The sequence below is a fragment of the Haliotis rufescens genome, unplaced genomic scaffold (assembly GCF_023055435.1).
Source record: "Haliotis rufescens isolate VD_foot unplaced genomic scaffold, xgHalRufe1.0.p SCAF_6, whole genome shotgun sequence".
NCBI lineage: Eukaryota > Metazoa > Mollusca > Gastropoda > Lepetellida > Haliotidae > Haliotis > Haliotis rufescens.
This window is the reverse complement of record NW_025964334.1, coordinates 50,712,253-50,732,114: the sequence shown is the minus strand read 5'-3', so window position 1 is coordinate 50,732,114 and position 19,862 is coordinate 50,712,253. Positions and strand designations below refer to the sequence as shown.

At 41.9% G+C, this 19,862-nt stretch overlaps 2 protein-coding genes across 3 annotated transcripts in view; one reads left to right on the top strand and one right to left on the bottom strand.

Annotated features, from left to right (window-relative positions):
* LOC124120727 (phosphatidylinositol 4-phosphate 3-kinase C2 domain-containing subunit alpha-like) overlaps nucleotides 1-5,237 on the bottom strand; it is a 71,424-nt gene extending 66,187 nt beyond the window's left edge. Inside the window, exon 1 of one of the 2 annotated variants that reach the window (XM_048386087.1) lies at nucleotides 5,201-5,237. The gene's annotated coding sequence lies outside the window, so the exon portion shown is untranslated. Of the gene's footprint in view, nucleotides 1-1,030; nucleotides 1,139-5,200 lie in introns of those variants that run through there. The other variant, XM_048386086.1, reaches the window with a different exon arrangement.
* An 8,567-nt stretch (nucleotides 5,238-13,804) lies between these two features.
* Nucleotides 13,805-19,474, top strand: LOC124120736 (tubulin alpha-1A chain-like). The gene is made up of 3 exons (XM_046483618.2): nucleotides 13,805-13,872; nucleotides 17,460-17,682; nucleotides 18,290-19,474. The coding sequence occupies exons 1-3, from the start codon at nucleotides 13,870-13,872 to the stop codon at nucleotides 19,417-19,419; spliced, it is 1,356 nt and encodes a 451-aa protein (XP_046339574.2). The 5' UTR covers nucleotides 13,805-13,869; the 3' UTR covers nucleotides 19,420-19,474.
* The last annotated feature ends 388 nt before the right edge of the window (nucleotides 19,475-19,862 follow it).

The following is a 19,862-nucleotide window of genomic DNA, read 5'->3' as shown; positions in this document are numbered from 1 at the left end:
AGAAGTACGATCGGGGATCGAACTACTGACATCCCGCTCTCCGGGCAGACGCTCTATCCACGAGAGCCGGTCCGTGTAGCCATCATATGTATTTTGAACACGTTGTCTCAATTTCAAAGACACTCAGTGATATTACGTCAAATAATGTCAAAAGCGGCGTAAAACCCAACTCACTCACTCACTGCTCAATGGACACACTGTCATATGGTTTATACATCGCTGCAATTTCCCCTGAAGTACCGGTTAGCTCCTGCAATTGATGGATTTGTAATGCAAGATATTTCTTATAGACCAACAGCATCAGGTAATGCTCCCTTTTTTCATATCGCAAGGGCATGGGTTGAGACGTGCGCGAGCGTGACGATCAGTTTTAAACAAAATGTATATTGCTTGACCAACATTGGTTTATGAAATAAATGACTCGTCTGTAATAATAATAATAATAATAATAATAACAAAAAAAATAAAAATAAAAAAAAAATAAAAAAAATAAATAAATAAAAAAATAAAAAAATAAATAAATTAATTAATAATCATCATCATCATCATCATCATTGTTATCATCATTATCTTTATCATTATTATCATTATCATTATTATATGTAACTTTTCAGAGTTCAGTTTAACATCTCTCTTTTAAAAACATATTTCAGAAGAAATATATTTTCGTAGGATTTTTTAAGTCTTCAGACAACTTCCCAAAGTGATTGCTATTGATTATGAATATTTCGTTTGGTAGACTGTTGAGTACATATGCATGTTTCGAATATTCACTGACTAAGGCAACTGGCAGTCGGATATCTTTTCTGTATTTATCAACTTTTAAAAAGAATTTCCAAATTTATTTATTTTTAAATCTTAAGGACATTTTGGATTAAAAACAGTCATTGTCCTAGATAATGAGTCGACCGGGGGTACGACATCCGCAGAACAGGGACCGCTTTGTGAAACGAGACCCGGAGCAATGGACCACTGTAGGTTTAACGCTCTACACACGTACTATATATAGATATTGTACGGTATAGCTTACTTGAAAGCGTCATAGAGGCGACTGGTAGCACACAGGCTTGAGCGTTCGCTCGTCACATCTGGACTCTGTTACCACATTTGGCATAAGGAATTATGCTGTACATCCCTGATGTCTTATTACTGAAATAAAAAAAACAACTCTCTCACACACGCAGAGATTTCTTCGTTTTTGCAATATTGCATTTCTTTAACAAGGGACAACAATGAATTTCGTTCAGAATGGAAACACATGGCTTATGAAGACAACCAACTTAAAACCAAATACAGTAACACAACACACAGTGCTACCTAAAATGAGAGACAATGTACCACCGAGTCCCGTTTATACGTATACACAATTTGTAATATATATTTTAAAATTAAAATTGATTGTTGATTGTTTTGAAGCTGTGACCGATAAATTAAAATGTTCTGTCACTAACAAACATTCGGGCATCCCCATTAAGGTGACAAGCTGTGATATACCTTATATAGTGTAAAAGCGGCGTAAAACCTCACTCACTCATTCACTCACTCACTCACTTACTCGCCGGTGACTAACGTGAGTCTCTAACTCGGCCCTAAGGGCTTGCATTGAGGACTGGGTACCATTCGGTCCCGATGTCCGCATGAGTGCACATTTCACAAGGGATGTCCCCATGCATGCTTGCTGTACGAGGCGCCTGACGTGATCGGGTTGCCAGTTTGTTTGTTTTTTGTTTAACGCCGCACTCTGCAATATTCCAGCCATATGACGTCGGTCTGTAAATATTCGAATCTGGACCAGACAATCCAGTGACATGAGGGCTGGTAAAAAAGTTCTAAGCCTAACAAACAAAACCATAATTGTGAAAGTGTTTTTAATTTAAATCGCACAGCAATCTTTGCAAGTCGAGAGGCGTGAGAAGAGGCATTGTCATGACGTAGTAGAACTCCAGCAGTCATCATTCCTCGCGCTTTTCTTTGATAGAATCTCTCAGGCGATGAAGTAAATCAGCATAGTAGGCACCGGTAATCCTTTGATGACTTTCTAAATAATCAACTAGGATCACACCCTTTGCATCCCAGTGGCCATAATTTTCTTCACTGATCTTGTAGTCTTGAATTTCTCTGGTGCCGGAGAAGTGGAATGGTGCCATTCTATGGAGTGACGTTTTGACTCGGGGCCATGGTGGTAGACCCGTGTTTCATCACCCGTTACTAATCTCTTTCGAATTTCTTTGACGAAATCCTCCTTAATTTGAAGCTCTACATTTTCTCTGGCAATGTCAGATTCTTTTCCCTTTAGATCAGAATTCAGAAACTTTGGCACCCAACGAGCAGATATCTTATTCATTTGTAAATATTCATGAATAATAGTTTCAATGGATCCATGGCTTACACATGTGTCTTCCTCAAGTTCAGCAATTGTAATACGTCTATCTGACAGTATAAGTTTTCTATCTCCTTTATTGAATCTTCATTGATGGAAGTTGAGGGACGCCCATACCTAGGGTCATCATCAAGTCTTGTTCTCCCAGCCTTAAACATAACTACCCACGTTAAACAGTGGAAAAGCTAGGGCTCTTATCCCCATACACTTGTAACATACGGTCATGAATTTCTTGGGGAGTACTTTTCTCTAAAGCAAAAAACTTGATAACTGTTGGGTACTCGGGTTTTTCCATTTCTGTGTCCATTTGGACCCCTATCACGTTCAACTGGCTGTCACTAATATACAAACGGCCTCAACAGACCAAATACACTTGCAATGAACTACTCAAACAATGTACTATATTGACTACTTCACTTTGTTATGGCCCAAAGTTGAAAGTTAGTCAAGCTGAGGACTTTTTGACCAGCCCTCGTATCATGACCATCGATCCTTACAGTTGGGAAACGATGACATGCATCAACAAAGTCAGCGAGCCTGATTATTTACAGACTGTGTTAAACAAGCAAACAAACAAACAGTGTTAAACAAACAAACAAACACAAGGGACTAATACGAAAGCCATAGACAATTTAACATAACATGAATACCGTACACTATTTATAGACATGCAAAATCCAAATTCAAGCGGATTGTCTGAGATACTGTCTTATCGATCTGTGTGTCTGTCCATTCATTTTAGATAACCATAGTAAAATATTTCTACTATTATTATTTGCCCAACATTCAGTCACATCCCTCGCTGAGTAAAAAAACACTCATAGTTCGTTGTAAGACACTATGACACATGCATTAAAAAATATTTGAAAAGGATTCAAAAGAAAAGTACAGAATAGTTTTAAAAATCACGATATTCACAGAGCCGTACAACTGACTTCTTCTATTATCGATTTTCAGTAAACGTCGCTTGTCATGATTATTCGTTATTCTCGTGAATAATGCCTCATTGAGCTCTCATATCACACCTCAGTCGAGGATATTTCACCAAATTAATATCCAATAATATTTTGTAAATAAGGAACGCAAGAAATACAGTTTTCACCAAATTGCTTCCTGTTGTCAATGACAACGTTAAAACCAGGTCCTTTCTATAAAAGCAGCTCGCACAGGCATAACAATAGAATATGAGTACGGTAATACAGTCCCTTGAAGAATAGATGTTGCAGCAACAAGGACGCATTGCGTACAGGCCGTATCTCACGTGCGTTTGAGATAAATTAAGAAATAGGACGCTTGGAACCCGGATGTATTTTCATTTATTGCGTTATAATATATCCAGGGGATATATGTGTTGATATATTCATGTCGTTTATTTTTCTAAAATGATTATGATATTACATGTTGGATTTTTTTGTTTGAAATGTCCTTTCTGATTTTATCTAATTTCACTTTTCTATTTTTTTTAATGCAAATCGGTTAATGCAATGTTTAAGGTTTTGAAATGCAGTTTGAATTGAATTGGTGCCTTTTCTGAATTTTTTTTGGAGAATATTTGAAATTGTAGTCGTTTTAAGTATGCGTAATGTTTCAAATTATAGTTCGTTTTGCGTGTTTGATAAGGTATCTGTATGGTACATACAATGTACATTGTTTGTTTGTTTGTTTGTTGTTTAACGCCGCACTCAGCAATGTTCCGGCTTTATGGCGGCGGTCTGTAAATAATCGAGTCTGGACCTGACAATCCAGTGATTGACATCATGGGTATTGATTCACGCAGTTGGGATACGATGACATGCATCAACCAAGTCAGCGAGCCTGACCACCCGATCCCGTTAGTCGCCTCTTACGACAAGCATAGTCGCCTTTTAGAGCAAGCATGGTTTGCCGAAGAACTATTTTACCCCGGGTCTTCACGGGTCACAAAGTGCACTGTGTAGGTTAAACAATATTTTAGTTATAAAAAGGCGTGTCAGCTTAATGCAGATCGTTTACGATAACACTTTGGTGAAACCAACGAGCATGGGTACGGTACTGAGAATCCAAGAAAAATCAACTCCGACACTCGTATCCTACTACAGCCAAGGGACGCAACTCTACACAACAAGTTACAGCGTTTAAGACTATGCACCCTCGCCCGGATTTTAAAAGCATAGTCAAACTAAATAACGCAAATAAAAACATACAAACTGTAATGAAACAGACTCGATATTTTTATATCTCTCACAGATGAACTTCCAGTGTCCCCACAGGCAGATCATACAGGGCTCTTCCCACTCCCACGTAAACCTCTTTTTGTACCAATCTCTCTCGCATGATCAATAATACGTCACCTCCTTACTGCTATTAATAAAGATGTATAGAAACCTCTTCCCATTCCCACGTAAACCTTTTTTTGTACCAATCTCTTTCTCTCTCTTTCTCTCGCATGATCAATAATACGTCACCTCCTTACTGCTATTAATAAAGATATATAGAAACCTCTTCCCACTCCCACGTAAACCTCTCTCTCTCTCATCATCAATAATACATGTCATCCCCTTATTGCTATTAATAAAGATATATAGAAACCTCTTCCCACTCCCCTTAAACCTTTTTTTGTACCCATCTCTCTCTCTCTCTCTCATGATCAATAATACGTCACCTCCTTATTGCTATTAATAAAGATATATAGAAACCTCTTCCCACTCCCACGTCAACCTCTTTTTTGTACCAATCTCTCTCTCTCTCTCTCTCTCTCTCTCTCTCTCTCTCTAATGATCAATAATACGAGCTCGTACATGTCATCCCCTTACTACTATTAATAAAAATATATAGAGATACCTTTTGCTGAGAGGGTCTCTGTTGCAACCGTGTCCCTGGACAAATACATGTTTCAAGTCAGTTATTAAGTTGACTTCTATAATTTGGGGAGAAACCACATGTACTTCCTCGTTACGATGAAACCGGATATGACCGTACCACACACCCACTCAGCGGTCACATTGTAAATGACAGTTTCTCAAGAGCAAATAGTGTACAGAAATGACTGTGATGACGTCTTTTATAAAATATGAAGATTTTGTTTTGTTAAAATGAAATTTTCTTTGAGATAATGACATACATTTGCTCACTATTATTTTGTTAATTTACTTCGCATTATATAACATCGGGGTGATCTCGTGTATTTATAATAAGACGACCAAGATTCTTCCGGCTCGCTGACTCAAAGCAACGCTTGTGGACACGTATATCCGGATATCCTGTGTTATATGTAACAGGAAAGTTTTGGATCGAACATTCTATTATCATTATTGTGTGCCTCAAAATGGGCATCTTCCCGAGGCAAGTGAGTTAACTGACCATAAAAGTCCAGTTTCCACTGGACTTTCATAGTCAGTTAACTCCCTTGCCTCGGGAAGATGCAAAATGGGTCGGTTATGCATACAATAAAGGCTAATATTACAAAAGTAGAAACTCGATACAAGCATATATGCACAACTATATGTTTTGAGATGACCCCCTTGTGATGTCATATACAGCCGACCCGTGAAGAACCGGGTTAGAATAGGTCTTCAGCAACCCGTGCTTGTCATCGTATCCCAATTGCGTGGATCGATGCTCATGATATCAACCACTGGATTGTCTGGTCCAGTTTCTTTGTTTTTAGACACTGCCGTCATATAGCTGAAATATTCCTGAGTGCAGCTTTATAACAACAAACAAATAAACACATCTTAAAAGTCGAACTCTGTATATAGTTGTGTGGATGATGTACAAAACTCAACGACTTTATTGGCTGCCTATACACGATGGTTTGTTTGACCTCGATAATTTGCATAGCTGCAGTGACATAAACTGACGGGCAAAAGAAAGTATACAACCATGTTTGAGTGAGTGAGTGAGTGAGTGAGTTGGGTTTAACTCCGCTTTTAACAGTATTCCAGTTATATCACGGCGTGTCAGCTTCATGTGGGAGGAAAGCCCGATGTGATGCAGGTCTTAGACGTTTACCACTTCGGTGAAACCCACGAGCACGGGTATGGTGCTGACGAAGCTAGAAACATAATCGGGGCGAACCGAGATTCGAACCCACAATCATAGGTTTCTGGCGTGCCCAAGGGACGCAACTCTGCACAGCGAAACGCGGCGCCTTAGACGTCTGGGCCACCCGTCCCTCTACACTACAAGACAATTCACACACGGGTTGTTTAAAATCGTATTAATACACCTTCAATCAAATATTTTATTTAATATAACCCCCCCAATTTTTTTTACCCTTTTGACCTTTGTGTGAAATGGACTTTAACAAACTCGGAGCCCACGCTTGATGGCAGACGAAAGGTAGTGCATTACAACGTGATTGGGCTATCAACAGGGCTTTGCAAACACGGCGGGCTTAAGTATTGCCTGGAAGTCATAATGTCAATATTATTAAGCTTAATGGGCCTTCTTTATGGTATCGGCGTTATATTAAAATAAGGAAACTTGTTCGGGCAGCGATTCCACATATTTCCCCTGATATTGTTTGATGACAAGAGCGTGAACGTTGTGATTGTAGACAACAGTAAAGGACTTTGTGTCCAGTGTTGCTTCCTCGTGGATGAACTAGGTAGACATATTGTGATTAGATTAAATGAGTGAGTTGGGGTTAATGCCGCTTTACATTATCAATTAAAACCAAACAACGCTTATGATATTAATAATACATGAAAACTAAGCGGTGTGGCTGAACAGTTCCGACCCTAACTACGAATGATGTTGGGTACACCCTTAACAGTTTGTATGTCATGATTAATACAAAACGTTCCACGCTTACAAGCCGCATTTGATTCAAATACACAACCAGACAGTAGATATCTGCAGGCGTCAAAGTGACTTGGTATTTTCTATTGATGAAAATGGACAAAATTGGCTACCGCGCTGCCATCTGCTATCTCGAACGGAAAGGGCTAACTCCACCAACCATCCATGCAGACATGGTGTCAACTGTTGGGGATGATGCGCCGTCCTTTGCAATTGTTTAGGGGGAAGAGTGCCATCACTGATGAAAATGTTGCAATCTCATTAAACTCAGATTTTAGTTCTCGCTACCGCTAAACAAAGATCTGAGGACATCCCATTACGGGTCACGTCAGACCGATCCTGCGCGAACTTTGACCGACCAGTGGAATGACCAATCAGTTCTCTTGTGCTTTATGGCACAAATTTCAAATTGGCGACTACGCTTCGAAACATATTTTGACAAACTCTCGATAACAATTTTGAAACTTGAACAAAAGAACATTCTGGAATTGCTGTTAGATGGTCTAGATTGTATGGATTAAGTCGTTAAACCCATAACTATCATTCGGAATACCCCGGGTTAATGTTTTCGAGGTTGTATGATTAGAAATCACATTCTAACTGTCACTTTCATAATCTGGTAAGCGACGCTCTGATTGGTCGGAAGAGAGGTCGTTCTGACGTGACCCCTAATGGGATGTCTTCAGATCTTTGTTTAGCGGTAGCGTCATACCAAACGCTTCTAAATTATGGTACTTGTTTTTACCCTGCCTGGCGCTTGATATTAAGGGGATACAACAAGGAAGGGTCGGCCCAGAGTCAGTATGCTCTGTCTGAGTGGGGTATAAACTGGGCGGCAAAATAAAGTATAGGTCGAGTTCCATGATCGATAAAAAAATAGCAAGAAGAGGTTATGTTGTGAATTATAATATAATCTAGGGAGGGGTAACAAATGATTGATCAACCACAGTTTGAATGAAATTGTGCAATCACAGGTAAAGTAAGCTCAAGGTAAACAAAGGTGGGGTTAATTAATTTCATTTTCAAAAGTTGTCTGAAATGTCACCATAAAATTGTCAGACACACTACAAGTTCCTTGTCGACACAGTTGCCTTCAACAGCGTGTAGGGGCGGTCGGGTAGCCTAGTGGTTAAAGCGTTCGCTCGTCACGCCGAAGACCCGGGTTCGATTCCCGACATGGGTACAATGTGTGAAGCCCATTTCTCGTGTCCCCAGCCGTGATATTGCTGGAATATAGTTAAAAGCGGCGTAAAACCATACTCACTCACTCACTTAATAGCGTGTATGACCTCCAGCTGCCTCAATGCATGCTGTGATACGCCGCCTCATCGATGACGTCAGTCTTCTGATGACGTGGACTGGAATCCGTTGCCACTCGTCTCTCAGGGCCTGCTGCAATTCTTGTCTGTTGATGGGAGGCTGATGGCGTGGTCTAATCTGTCTGTCAAGATGGTCCCAGTGATGTTCAATAGGATTTATATCGGGTGAGTGAGCAGGCCAGGGCAAAACGTCAACGTTCTGCTGGTTTAGAAAGTTCCGAGTCAGTCTTGCAGTATGGTGTCTGGCATTGTCGTGTTGAAACAATGTCCCCTGCTGTTGGTTTTGCAAGAACGGAAGCACAACTGGCTGCAACACTTGGTCTCTGTACTGCACAGCGTTCAGGTTTCCCTGTATAATCACCAAATCAGTCTTCTGATCTCCACAAATACCGCCCCACACCATGACAGCTCCCCCGCCGAATGGATGAACCTCTCGAATACACGCCGGAGCCAGACGTTCCCCTCTGCGTCGATAAACTCGTTCTGTGCCGTCATTTCGAAACAAGTTAAACCGACTTTCATCAGTAAACAGCACTCGACGCCAATTTCTCACTTACCAGCGTCGAACCTGCCTCGCCCATCGCAGTCTCAGGCGTCGATGTTGAGCAGTCAGTACCATTCCTCGGAAAGGACGATACGCTCGGATTCCAGCAGCACGAAGTCGTCGTAGTACTGTACGTTGGCTAATGGGATGTCCCAACGCTGTTGCTGCCGTCGCCGTCGCCGTCGCCGTCACGAATCTGTTTCGCGGGTGAATGAGCCGTATCTGACCGTCTTCCAATGGCGTTGTCACTCGGGGTCGTCCGGTTCTAGGCCTGTCCTGTGTCCTCCCTGTCTGCCTGTACCGTTGAATCAGCCTGGCTACTGTCAATGGTGTATAACCAAACCTTCTGGCAATTTGGACCTGTGTTGCCCCCATTTCGGCCATACCGATAGCTCTCTCTCTCTGCTCCTGTGAGAGTTTATTTATACAGCATTTATACAGTTAACATGCACGTGCAGTTTATGCCATAGGCGGGAAACCTGTTTCACCATTTTTTTGTCACCGCACGAGCGCCGGCAAAGGTGGCGCGTTCGGGTGAGGTGTTTTTTGGTACCTGTTCCTGGGCAGTCATTATTTCCAATACCCACTTTCCACTAGTTATCGCTGTTTTTAGGAAAATTACAATTTGCAAACCTATATTTTCTTTTGACGCTTAGTTTACATGTTAAACTGCGGCATAGTATCTCATAAAACCGGCATTAGTCCAGGCTAGTACAAGCAGCCACACACACGTGTCTACGCGTGGCTATATGTGAAGAGAGTGGGAAGCCTTGTGATTAAAGCGTTCGCTCGTCACGGGTTCGATTCCCCACATGGGTACTATGTGTGAAGCCCACTCTGTGATACTGAATGAATATTGTTAAACGTAGCGTAAAACCATACTCACTCGCCATATAAGTGCAATAATCTTGAACGCGACGACTAGCCCCATTTCACCCCACCTCACCTAGTTTTACACCTAGCCAGAACGTGGAGGACAACCCCGCTTTAAATTCTATTGAAAATAATACATGAATAATAATGACAAATATTAATATTTTCGTCAGATTCCAGCCTCAATGCAGTAATCTACCGACAAACAGAAGTTCAATGGAACGTCAGAGATATCATCTCATTTTTATTCCAACTCATAAACAACATACCCAAACTCAACTCACTCCAAAGACTTTATTTAAAAACTACACACAAAAGCTTTTTAATTCCAAAAGATATAAGAGGTGTACAACGAACGGTGTTCACCTACGACGCCCGAGGGCTTATCTCGAGTGGTTCAAGCAGAATTAATATGCAGAAAGCCCAGTAGCGCAGTGATAGTAATGTAAACGTGTTATCGCTCGATCAGGAGTGGCCATAGCCCTCAGTTAAATGTGCCTTTGCACAAGTCTGGACACAGGCCTCCACTTCGTCTGTCTTACAGACCCTGATACAAATATATATCAAATACAGCCCATGCAAGTCTATAATGTTTGGCAAGTCTAGATTACTGCAGTATCATGAAAATGAAGAGAGTCACTGGGCTCCTTTTTATTATATTTTTATTAAGATAACTGAACAACTGTTTTTTTCTGTACGATATGTTCATTTCAGAGACTAGATGTAAGTCTAGCCTCCACGTCAATCACACATGAGTTGTTACATATTTACTCCGGATATTACGAAAAAATGGGGCACTCAAATGAGTTCGTTATATCAGAATTTCGTTTTTCACATGAATGCTAAGGTTGATTGCGTCTCTCATTTACAATACAGCTGGTTAGGTTTGTTTGTTTGTTTGTTGTTCAACGCTCAGCAATATTCCAGATATATGACGACTGTCTGTAAATACTCGTGTCTGGACCAGACAATCCAGTAATTGATATCATGAGCATCGACCTACGCTATTGGGATACGATGATATGCATCAACAAAGTCAGCGAGCCTGACCACCAGATCCCGTTAGTCGTCTGTTACGACAAGCATAGCCTCCTTTTACGACAGACATGGGTTGCTGAAGACCTATTCTAACACGGATCTTAACGGGTACACCTGGTTAAGCAACTCTCTGGGAAAAGAATGAAGTGCACTGTAGCGTACATATTCGTTTTATCCGATCTTTTTGAATTCATATAGCTCACTGAGGGTGGCACGAGTGACCCAGTCGTCTAAGACGTCGCATTCCGCTGTGCAGAGTTGCGTCCCTTAGGCGTGATTGAGAACTAGAATCGTGGGTTCGAATCCCGGTTGGACCTCATCATGTCTTCAGGTTTGCAATCCCGTGATCGTGGGTTTCACCAAAGTGGTAAACGTCTGGGACCTGCATCACTTCAGGCTTTCCTCCCACAAAAGATGACACGCCGAGATATAACTGAAATACTTTTTAAGGCGCAGTTAAACTAACGCACTCACTCGTTAATAGTTTATTAACAGAATAATAGAATTCATTGTTTCGTAAGATGTTATTGTTTAAAGGATTATTTATTAATGAAATGCATGTTGAGTACAAATAATTCCTAAAGTGGCCTTTCTACTTGTATACAATGCTTGGTTTGTTTTGTCTGTCTATTGTTTCACGCCGCACTCAGCAACATTCCAGCTATATATGAAGGCGGTCTGTAAGTAATCGAGTCTAGATTGCCATTATGAGCATCGATCCAAGCAATTGGGATCGATGACATACATCAAACAAGTCAGCGAGCCTGACCACCCGATCCCGTTAGTCGCCTCTTACGACAAGCATAGTGGCCCCACAGGAACTCGATGACAGCGTGTATAGCATCTTATAGAAAAAAATCACACCCCTCTATATACATATAGTCTATATAGAATAGAATATATTATGCCATACACGCTGTAATCGAGTTCCTGTGACTTCGTTCTATTTTGACATCCATCTTAAACTAGCAGACGACAGAAAGAAACAAACAAGAGTTATCCCCCCTATATATATTTCATTCGGAAAATATCGTATATATCCGCACAAAGGCGTCTTACATTCTTAATTCGAGATACAAACTTGCAGTTGGTATGTCGCAAATGGCATCTTCCGGAATGACCATGTTTCAATGTGGTTCTTGATTTGTAGATGATATACAGTTGTTAGATATAAACCAACATTTTGGACTGAAATATAAAGCAGATAAAAGGGTGTACGATTTATGTGTCGGGAATGGCTATAATTTAACCCTTAATACATGGTTTCTCAAATGTACTGTTAAGTTATTAAAGAACACGCTGACAGGAAGTATTTCGCGGCTGGCATATAACCCACGTTATAATCTATACAGCTGAACATTATTTTCATTTAAGAATAAAATGTCTACACGGAATCTCTTTTCTTTCTCATTTAAATATTCACGAAGTAACATGTAACGTTTATGGATGTTTGCTTATATGATACTCAATTATAAATATTGTATTTTTGCTTATATGATAAATTAATTAAGTTTGATTCTACATCACATTGATAATCTGTAATAATCTCAAGCTATCTAACACTTCATCTTCATAGGGACAGTGTCCTGGTTTCACAAGTCTAAGTGCAGACTGAAAATGGCCACCACCATACGTGATACAAAGTCCATAGGACTTTATATTTTGTTTAACGACTCAATATCCCAGTTATGTCGCCAGTCTGTAAATAGACGAATATGTGGTGAGGTGAGGTGAAATGGGGTTTAACGTCGCGTCCACGTGTGTGTGTTTGTGTGGCTGCTTGTGCTAGTCCGGACTGATGAATACCCCACTCAGACACAGTATACTGACTCCGAGCCGACCATTCCTTGTTTTAGCCCCTTAATGCCGAGCGCCAGACAGGGTAACAACAAGTACCATCTTTTAACGTCCTTTGGTATGACGCGGCCGGGGATCGAACCCTGGACCTTCCGCTCTTCGGGCGGACGCTCTACCACTAGACCACGGAGGCGGTCAGACGAATATGTAACAGACAAATCAAGTTATTGACATCAAGAGCATTGATCCACGCAGATGGGATACAATGACACGTAGTCAACCAAATCTCCGAGCCTGACCGCCGGATCCCGTATGGAGCTTCTTAAGACAAGTATATAGGTTGCTGGGGACCAATTCAAACTCGCGGAAGTCCTTCTTTAAATCTAAGTTAAAGCATTAAGCAGACTGGTTATATAAAAAAACTGCGCCGTTTATAAATGTTTATAAATAATTCCTGACATTTGCTGTATCTAGTTGCTTAGTACTTTATAGTGTCAAAGAAGCAAATCAAAATATTTTTGTGTAGAATCACTCGTTCCATTTGTTACTGGAAGTTATAATTAGTAATGGAAGTATTTTTTTTCATGGTTTTTTTATGAGTGATTGTCTCAAGTACACATACGCCTGGGTTCCTTAACAGCTTAAATTTAAATGTACATACATACACTTTACGCAACACTGGATCAAATCACGGTGAAAATATCAAAGGAAATCTGTTTGAAAACGAAGCACATTTTGATAACATCTTTGGTCCGGTAATCCTTGTACAGACAAAATACCACTTGTGCTAAAAAGCGACACAAACACGCAATGATGTTTGTGCTATGTCCTCATAACGAACATTTCTCTGAAGTGTGATGTTGATATCAACGAGTCGGCGTGGATTTTGTTTGTCCTCCCTAGCTATAACACAACAAAGCGGGAATGCGAAAACCCATCACTCGGGAAACGAACAAACAGTCCTCTCCAAGACTAAATCACCGACCAATGAAAACACGTGACCTCTGAGGTCAATGTGCCGTTATATAAGGCTAGGTCCGCGGCGATTCCTTACATCAACTCATCTGACACTTCAAGTCGTTGTGAGTCGTGGATCGTGGTTTCTCTTGAGGCCTTTACAAACTCAAACCAGCAACATGGTGAGTGACAGGGCTTCTTTAACGAGCTTTCTTTGAATTCTTTGAATTAAGTAGTCATTTCATAATTATTTCGGAAAGAGAAGATTCTTCTTCCTGAGTATCCCGTGAAGATCTGGGTTAGAATTGGTCTTAAGCAACCCATGCTTGTCGTAAGAGGTGTCTAACGGGATCGGGTGGTCAGGGTCGCTGACTTTATTGATGCATGTCATCGTATGCCATTCACGTAGATCGGTAATCATGATGTCACTGGATTGTCGGATCCAGACTTGATTATCAACAGACGACCGTCATATAGCTGGAATACAGCTGATTTCGAAATTAAACAACAAATAAACAAACAAATAAACAAAATCTATGTGGACACTCTGTTTCGATCTGATACCATTATGTGCAGATTTTGACATCAGTCGGCGTATGCAGAGACCATATATACTGATATTACAAAAGTCCCCGATGCCAATATTATCACATAGGTTACAGATTGTCAGATTTGTTATTAGAAACAATGTACAGTAGTTACAGCACCGATCTTATCCACGAATAAAGCAAAGTAGTAGAGCTTGCAGTGTCTCCAAACGGGATTTGATATTCAGTGATATTTATGGAACTGATATCATCAAATCAATTGTATACAATTTCCACCGTTTCGTGAGATTACTACACCAGACAATGTGTTATTCCGCGTGGAAGAAAGCCTCATTGTTGGTTGGCTTGAAGGCCCAGGAAACGAGGGCCGGGCTGATTTGCTGGGGGTAACATTTCTTGAATGTGTGTTGGTGGTACAGCCCGTGTGTTTTGTGCAATTGAGATCTTTGAAATGTTCAAGGACTGTATATTTCTTGACATTACGCCAAGACCGCGGCCGTAGTGTCATGTTGGTTGGTTGGGTGGTTTGTTGTTTACCGCCGCACTCAGCAATATTCCAGCTATATGACGGCGGTTTGTAAATAATCGAGTCTGGACCAGAAATCATGAGCATCGATCCACGCCAATGGGATCGATGTCATGCATCTACCAAGTCAACGAGCCTGACCACCTGATCCCGTTAGTCGCCTCTTACGACAAGCATAGTCGCCTTTTACAACAAGCGTGGGTTGCTGAAGACCTATTCTATCCCGGATCTTCACGGGTCTGTTAGAAACGGAATGTCGTCTGCTTATTGGAACAATAATTTGAGCATTGTTTCTTACTGGACACTGGTCTTGGAGCGAATCCAATGATTGGCACAGTACCTAAAACCCTCAATACTGTTGCGATTCTGTTGCTGAATTCAGTTTAAATACTCTGCCCCTGTCTCCTTAGTTGTCCTAAGTTCTGACTCGGTTGTCTCGAATTTGTTTCCTTGGTAACACTAATCTTAAACCTTCTGAAACTTGGCATAACCAAAGAAAATAAAGTATCTACAGTAAACTACGGTTATAACGAACACGCTTATAACGAACTGACGGATATAACGAACTAGCTCTTTAGTCCCGACTATTTGCTGAGGTTATGCTGTATAAATGCTTATAACGAATTACGGTTATAACGAACTAAAATTAGTAGTCCCTTTGAGTTCGTTATAACCGTAGTTTTCTGTATTTTCTTGACATCTTTGAAATGCTTTGACGACTGAAATTTAAACCCAAATTATCAACTAAAACGTGAATCACTTCTTTCAGTGGCATTTAGAAGTTGGTGTGATGAAGTAAGACGAGTTCTATGGATGAACAACTTCTTTATTACAATTAGTGCGACGTTTCGGTGTGGATCCTAACACCTTTGTCATCACTTGCTTGATAAAGGTGTTAGGATCTACACCGAAACGTCGCACTAATTGTAATAAAGAAGTTGTTCATCCATAGAACTCGTCTTACTTTAAAACGTGAATCTTTAATAACGAGATACCGCCTTTAAGGCCTCCTAACGATCTGGAATCTAGAACCTCGATGTGTTGACACATGCATCTCTTTGCCGCAGCTCGTGACAACACCGTAATCTGCAATCCTGTTTTTATATCAGGTTTAGGGTCTTTGCTCGTTATGTTTACTTGTTTGTCGGGGGAAATTGTCTGTCCGTTTTCTTAACGTGTTGATACAATACACGCTCACTCACTGTGGTCAGGGACGATTGAGGATCAGTGCAGGCTAATATTTGTCACAGATTTGCGCAATTTGAGTTTGGGGTGACATTTTGTTAGGGAACTGTGATGTCACGTCCATGATGGGCAACTTAATAGGCCTGGGTTTCCAATAGACTTCCTCAAAGTGGCGTATGACAAAATAACGTGACATGTTTCCTGTTCCGTGGCCGTCTGTTGGAATTATTCTTGTGCTGAAGAGATCGAGTATAGTTTTGCGCCGTTTTCAGCAGGATTCCAGCAATATCAGGGGGACACCAGGAATTGGCTTCACATTGTACCCATGTGGGGAATCAAACCCCGGTCATCGACGTGACGAGCGAACGCTTTAACCACGAGGCTACCCCACCGCCCCTCATGTACATGAAAATATGTTGACAAACATTGGCGCTACCGTAGGCTTATCGAATGATCCCTTAGAATCGTTGGTTAATGACTAGAGCGGATACATTTTGGGGTCTGAGTAAGTGAGTTGGGTTTTCACGCCGCTTTTAACAGTATTCCAGTTTTATCACGGCGTGTTAGTTTAAAGTGAGAGGAAAGCACAGCGTGATGCAGGTCTCAGACGTTTACCACTTTGGCGAAGACCACGAGCACGGGTATGGTGCTGACAAACCTAGAAACATAATTGGAACAAACCGTGATTCGAACCAACAGTCATAGTTTTCAGTCACTAACAAGTGACGCAACTCTCCACAGCAAATTGCGGCGCCTGAGGCCACTGCGCCATCTTGACCCCTGTGTAAAAAATATCTATGCCCACAACATATTGTTATAATACAACATGTGTATCTTTATGAAGAGCCATATACAACTGTAGGGTAGTGTATCGACGAGGTGGTCAAGTGTTCGCTCGTCACGCCCGTTTTCGATTCCCCTCATGGGCACAATGTGTGAATCCCATTTCTGGTGTCCCCCGTTTTGATTAAGTTGAAACATTGCGAAAAGCAGTGTAAAACCAACTAACTCACTCACTTACTCACTAAATTACCACAAATAGCTTGAAGGGCCGAAAGCAATCTCATTAAAATCAGATATTAGTTCTCGCTACCGCTAAACAAAGATCTGAGGACATCCCATTAGGGGTCACGTCAGAACGACCTTTCATCAATCAGAGCGTCGCTTACCAGATCATGAAAGTGACAGTCGGAATGTGATTTTTAATCTTGCAACCTCGAAAACTTTAACACGGGGTATTCCGAATGATAGTTACGGGCTTGACGACTGAAACCATACAATCTAGACCATCTATCTAGACCGGTCAAAGTTCGCGCAAGGTCGGTCTGACGTGACCCGTAATTGGGTGTCCTCAGATCTTTGTTTCGCGGTAGCGATAACTAAGATCTGAATTTAATGAAATTGGGCCGAAAGAAATTCTCAAATGATCACCTTTCGGGACCTTTTATGAACGTATTCCTTCGCCCACTGTATACACATTGCACCAATGTATTATTGCTTGACATTACAGAGGGAATGTATCTCCATCCACGTCGGCCAGGCCGGAGTCCAGATCGGCAATGCATGCTGGGAGTTGTACTGTCTGGAGCACGGGATTCAACCTGACGGTCAGATGCCCTCAGACAAGACCATCGGGGGTGGGGACGACTCCTTCAACACCTTCTTCAGCGAGACCGGTGCGGGGAAACACGTCCCCCGGGCTGTCTTCGTTGACCTGGAGCCCACCGTAGTTGGTAAATTAACGATTACAAAAGCTTTAATAATTGGCCATTAACCCACAACCTTAAGTCAAACACGAATACAACTTGTATGCACGTTAAAAATGGGTAATGCATTATTATACTGAACAAAATAAGTTCGGGATCATTAATATTTTGGGGCATATTTTTTTGTAGTGAAGACTGGGCAGACAATATCATAAAAATATCCCCAAAAATATACATGATCCCTAACTTTTTTGCTCAATGGATACGGTTTGGGAGATAAAATCTCATCAAATAATATGTGTTACTCTGTCCATACCACATGACGGAGAAATGACATGATTTTAATAAGATTAGAGGAAAAAACGTTTACCCATGTTCTTCATCGGAATTTGTCATTTAACAACCAAAACGACAACCTCGCAAGAAAACCCAAAGAACAATTCGTCAAAATAGTAGTTACCTTGATCATTAAAATGACTTAGTCATTAAAACAGGCTTTGCAGCTCCACACACTTTGGAGTGTAAATGACGATTTGGACCACAGACTTAAGACAATCGTTACGCAAAGATCTCTTTATGGAACGGAACCCACGGTTGTTTTAACATTTCTAATGCAACTGGTTATATCTTCCAGACGAAGTCCGTACCGGCACCTACCGCCAGCTGTTCCACCCCGAACAGCTGATTACCGGCAAGGAGGACGCCGCCAACAACTACGCCCGTGGCCACTACACCATCGGCAAAGAGATCGTCGACCTCGTCCTTGACCGAATCAGGAAACTGGCTGACCAGTGCACTGGACTCCAAGGTTTCTTGGTATTCCACAGTTTCGGTGGCGGCACTGGCTCCGGCTTCACCTCTCTGTTGATGGAACGTCTCAGCGTCGACTACGGCAAAAAGTCCAAGCTGGAGTTCTCCGTCTACCCCGCCCCTCAGGTGTCTACCGCCGTCGTGGAGCCCTACAACTCCATCCTGACCACCCACACCACCCTGGAACACTCCGACTGCGCCTTCATGGTCGACAACGAGGCCATCTACGACATCTGTCGACGTAACCTTGACATTGAACGCCCCACGTACACCAATCTCAACCGTTTAATTGGTCAGATTGTAAGTTCAATCACTGCCTCTCTCAGGTTCGATGGTGCCCTGAACGTGGATTTAACTGAGTTCCAGACCAACCTGGTTCCTTACCCACGTATCCACTTCCCCCTGGCTACCTATGCCCCAGTAATCTCCGCTGAGAAGGCCTACCACGAACAGCTCTCGGTGTCAGAGATTACCAACGCCACTTTCGAACCCGCCAACCAGATGGTCAAGTGTGACCCCCGTCACGGCAAGTACATGGCATGTTGCATGCTGTACCGTGGTGACGTCGTCCCAAAAGATGTCAACGCTGCCATTGCCACCATCAAGACCAAGAGGACCATCCAGTTCGTCGACTGGTGTCCCACTGGGTTCAAGGTCGGCATCAACTACCAACCACCCACTGTTGTACCCGGTGGTGACTTGGCCAAGGTCCAGAGAGCTGTCTGCATGTTGAGCAACACCACAGCCATCGCCGAGGCCTGGGCTCGTCTTGACCACAAGTTCGATCTGATGTACGCCAAGCGTGCCTTCGTCCACTGGTACGTGGGTGAGGGTATGGAGGAGGGAGAGTTCTCCGAGGCCCGTGAGGACTTGGCTGCTCTGGAGAAGGACTACGAAGAGGTTGGAGTCGACTCTGTTGAGGGCGAGGGAGAGGAAGAAGGCGATGAGTACTGAATATGATCAACGAGTGACAAGTTTCCAGAGAAAAGACGTGTATACGCCATCACATCAAATACATGCAAGATCTTTGCCTAAATAACACACTTCCATAATTCTCCCATGAGTCTGTTATTTAATAAAACTTCAATACAAACTGATTGTTTTCTTTTCTTTAGATGAACGTCTTCCTTAATGCAGCCGTAGAGTCCCTTAGTCCAGTGCATGGTTGAAGCCTTTGATTGTATACCTGCCCATCTTCCCGAGGCAAGGGAGTTAACTGAATGTAAAAGTGGAAATTAGACTTTTAAAGTCAGTTTACTCCCTTGCCTCCGGAAGATGATACTTACCATGATATTGTATCGCTGTCACCTCTATGTAAAGCCGGTAATATTCAACGTTAGCTAAGGAAAGTTGCATCATACCGAGACAAGGGAGTTAACTGACTGTAAAAGTCAGTT

What these genes read in the sequence shown, in the direction of transcription:
- LOC124120736 (XM_046483618.2), top strand. An exon ending in CCTGGAGCCCACCGTAGTTG is followed by an intron (nt 17,683 to 18,289) that starts GTAAATTAACGA and finishes TATATCTTCCAG; the next exon opens with ACGAAGTCCGTACCGGCACC.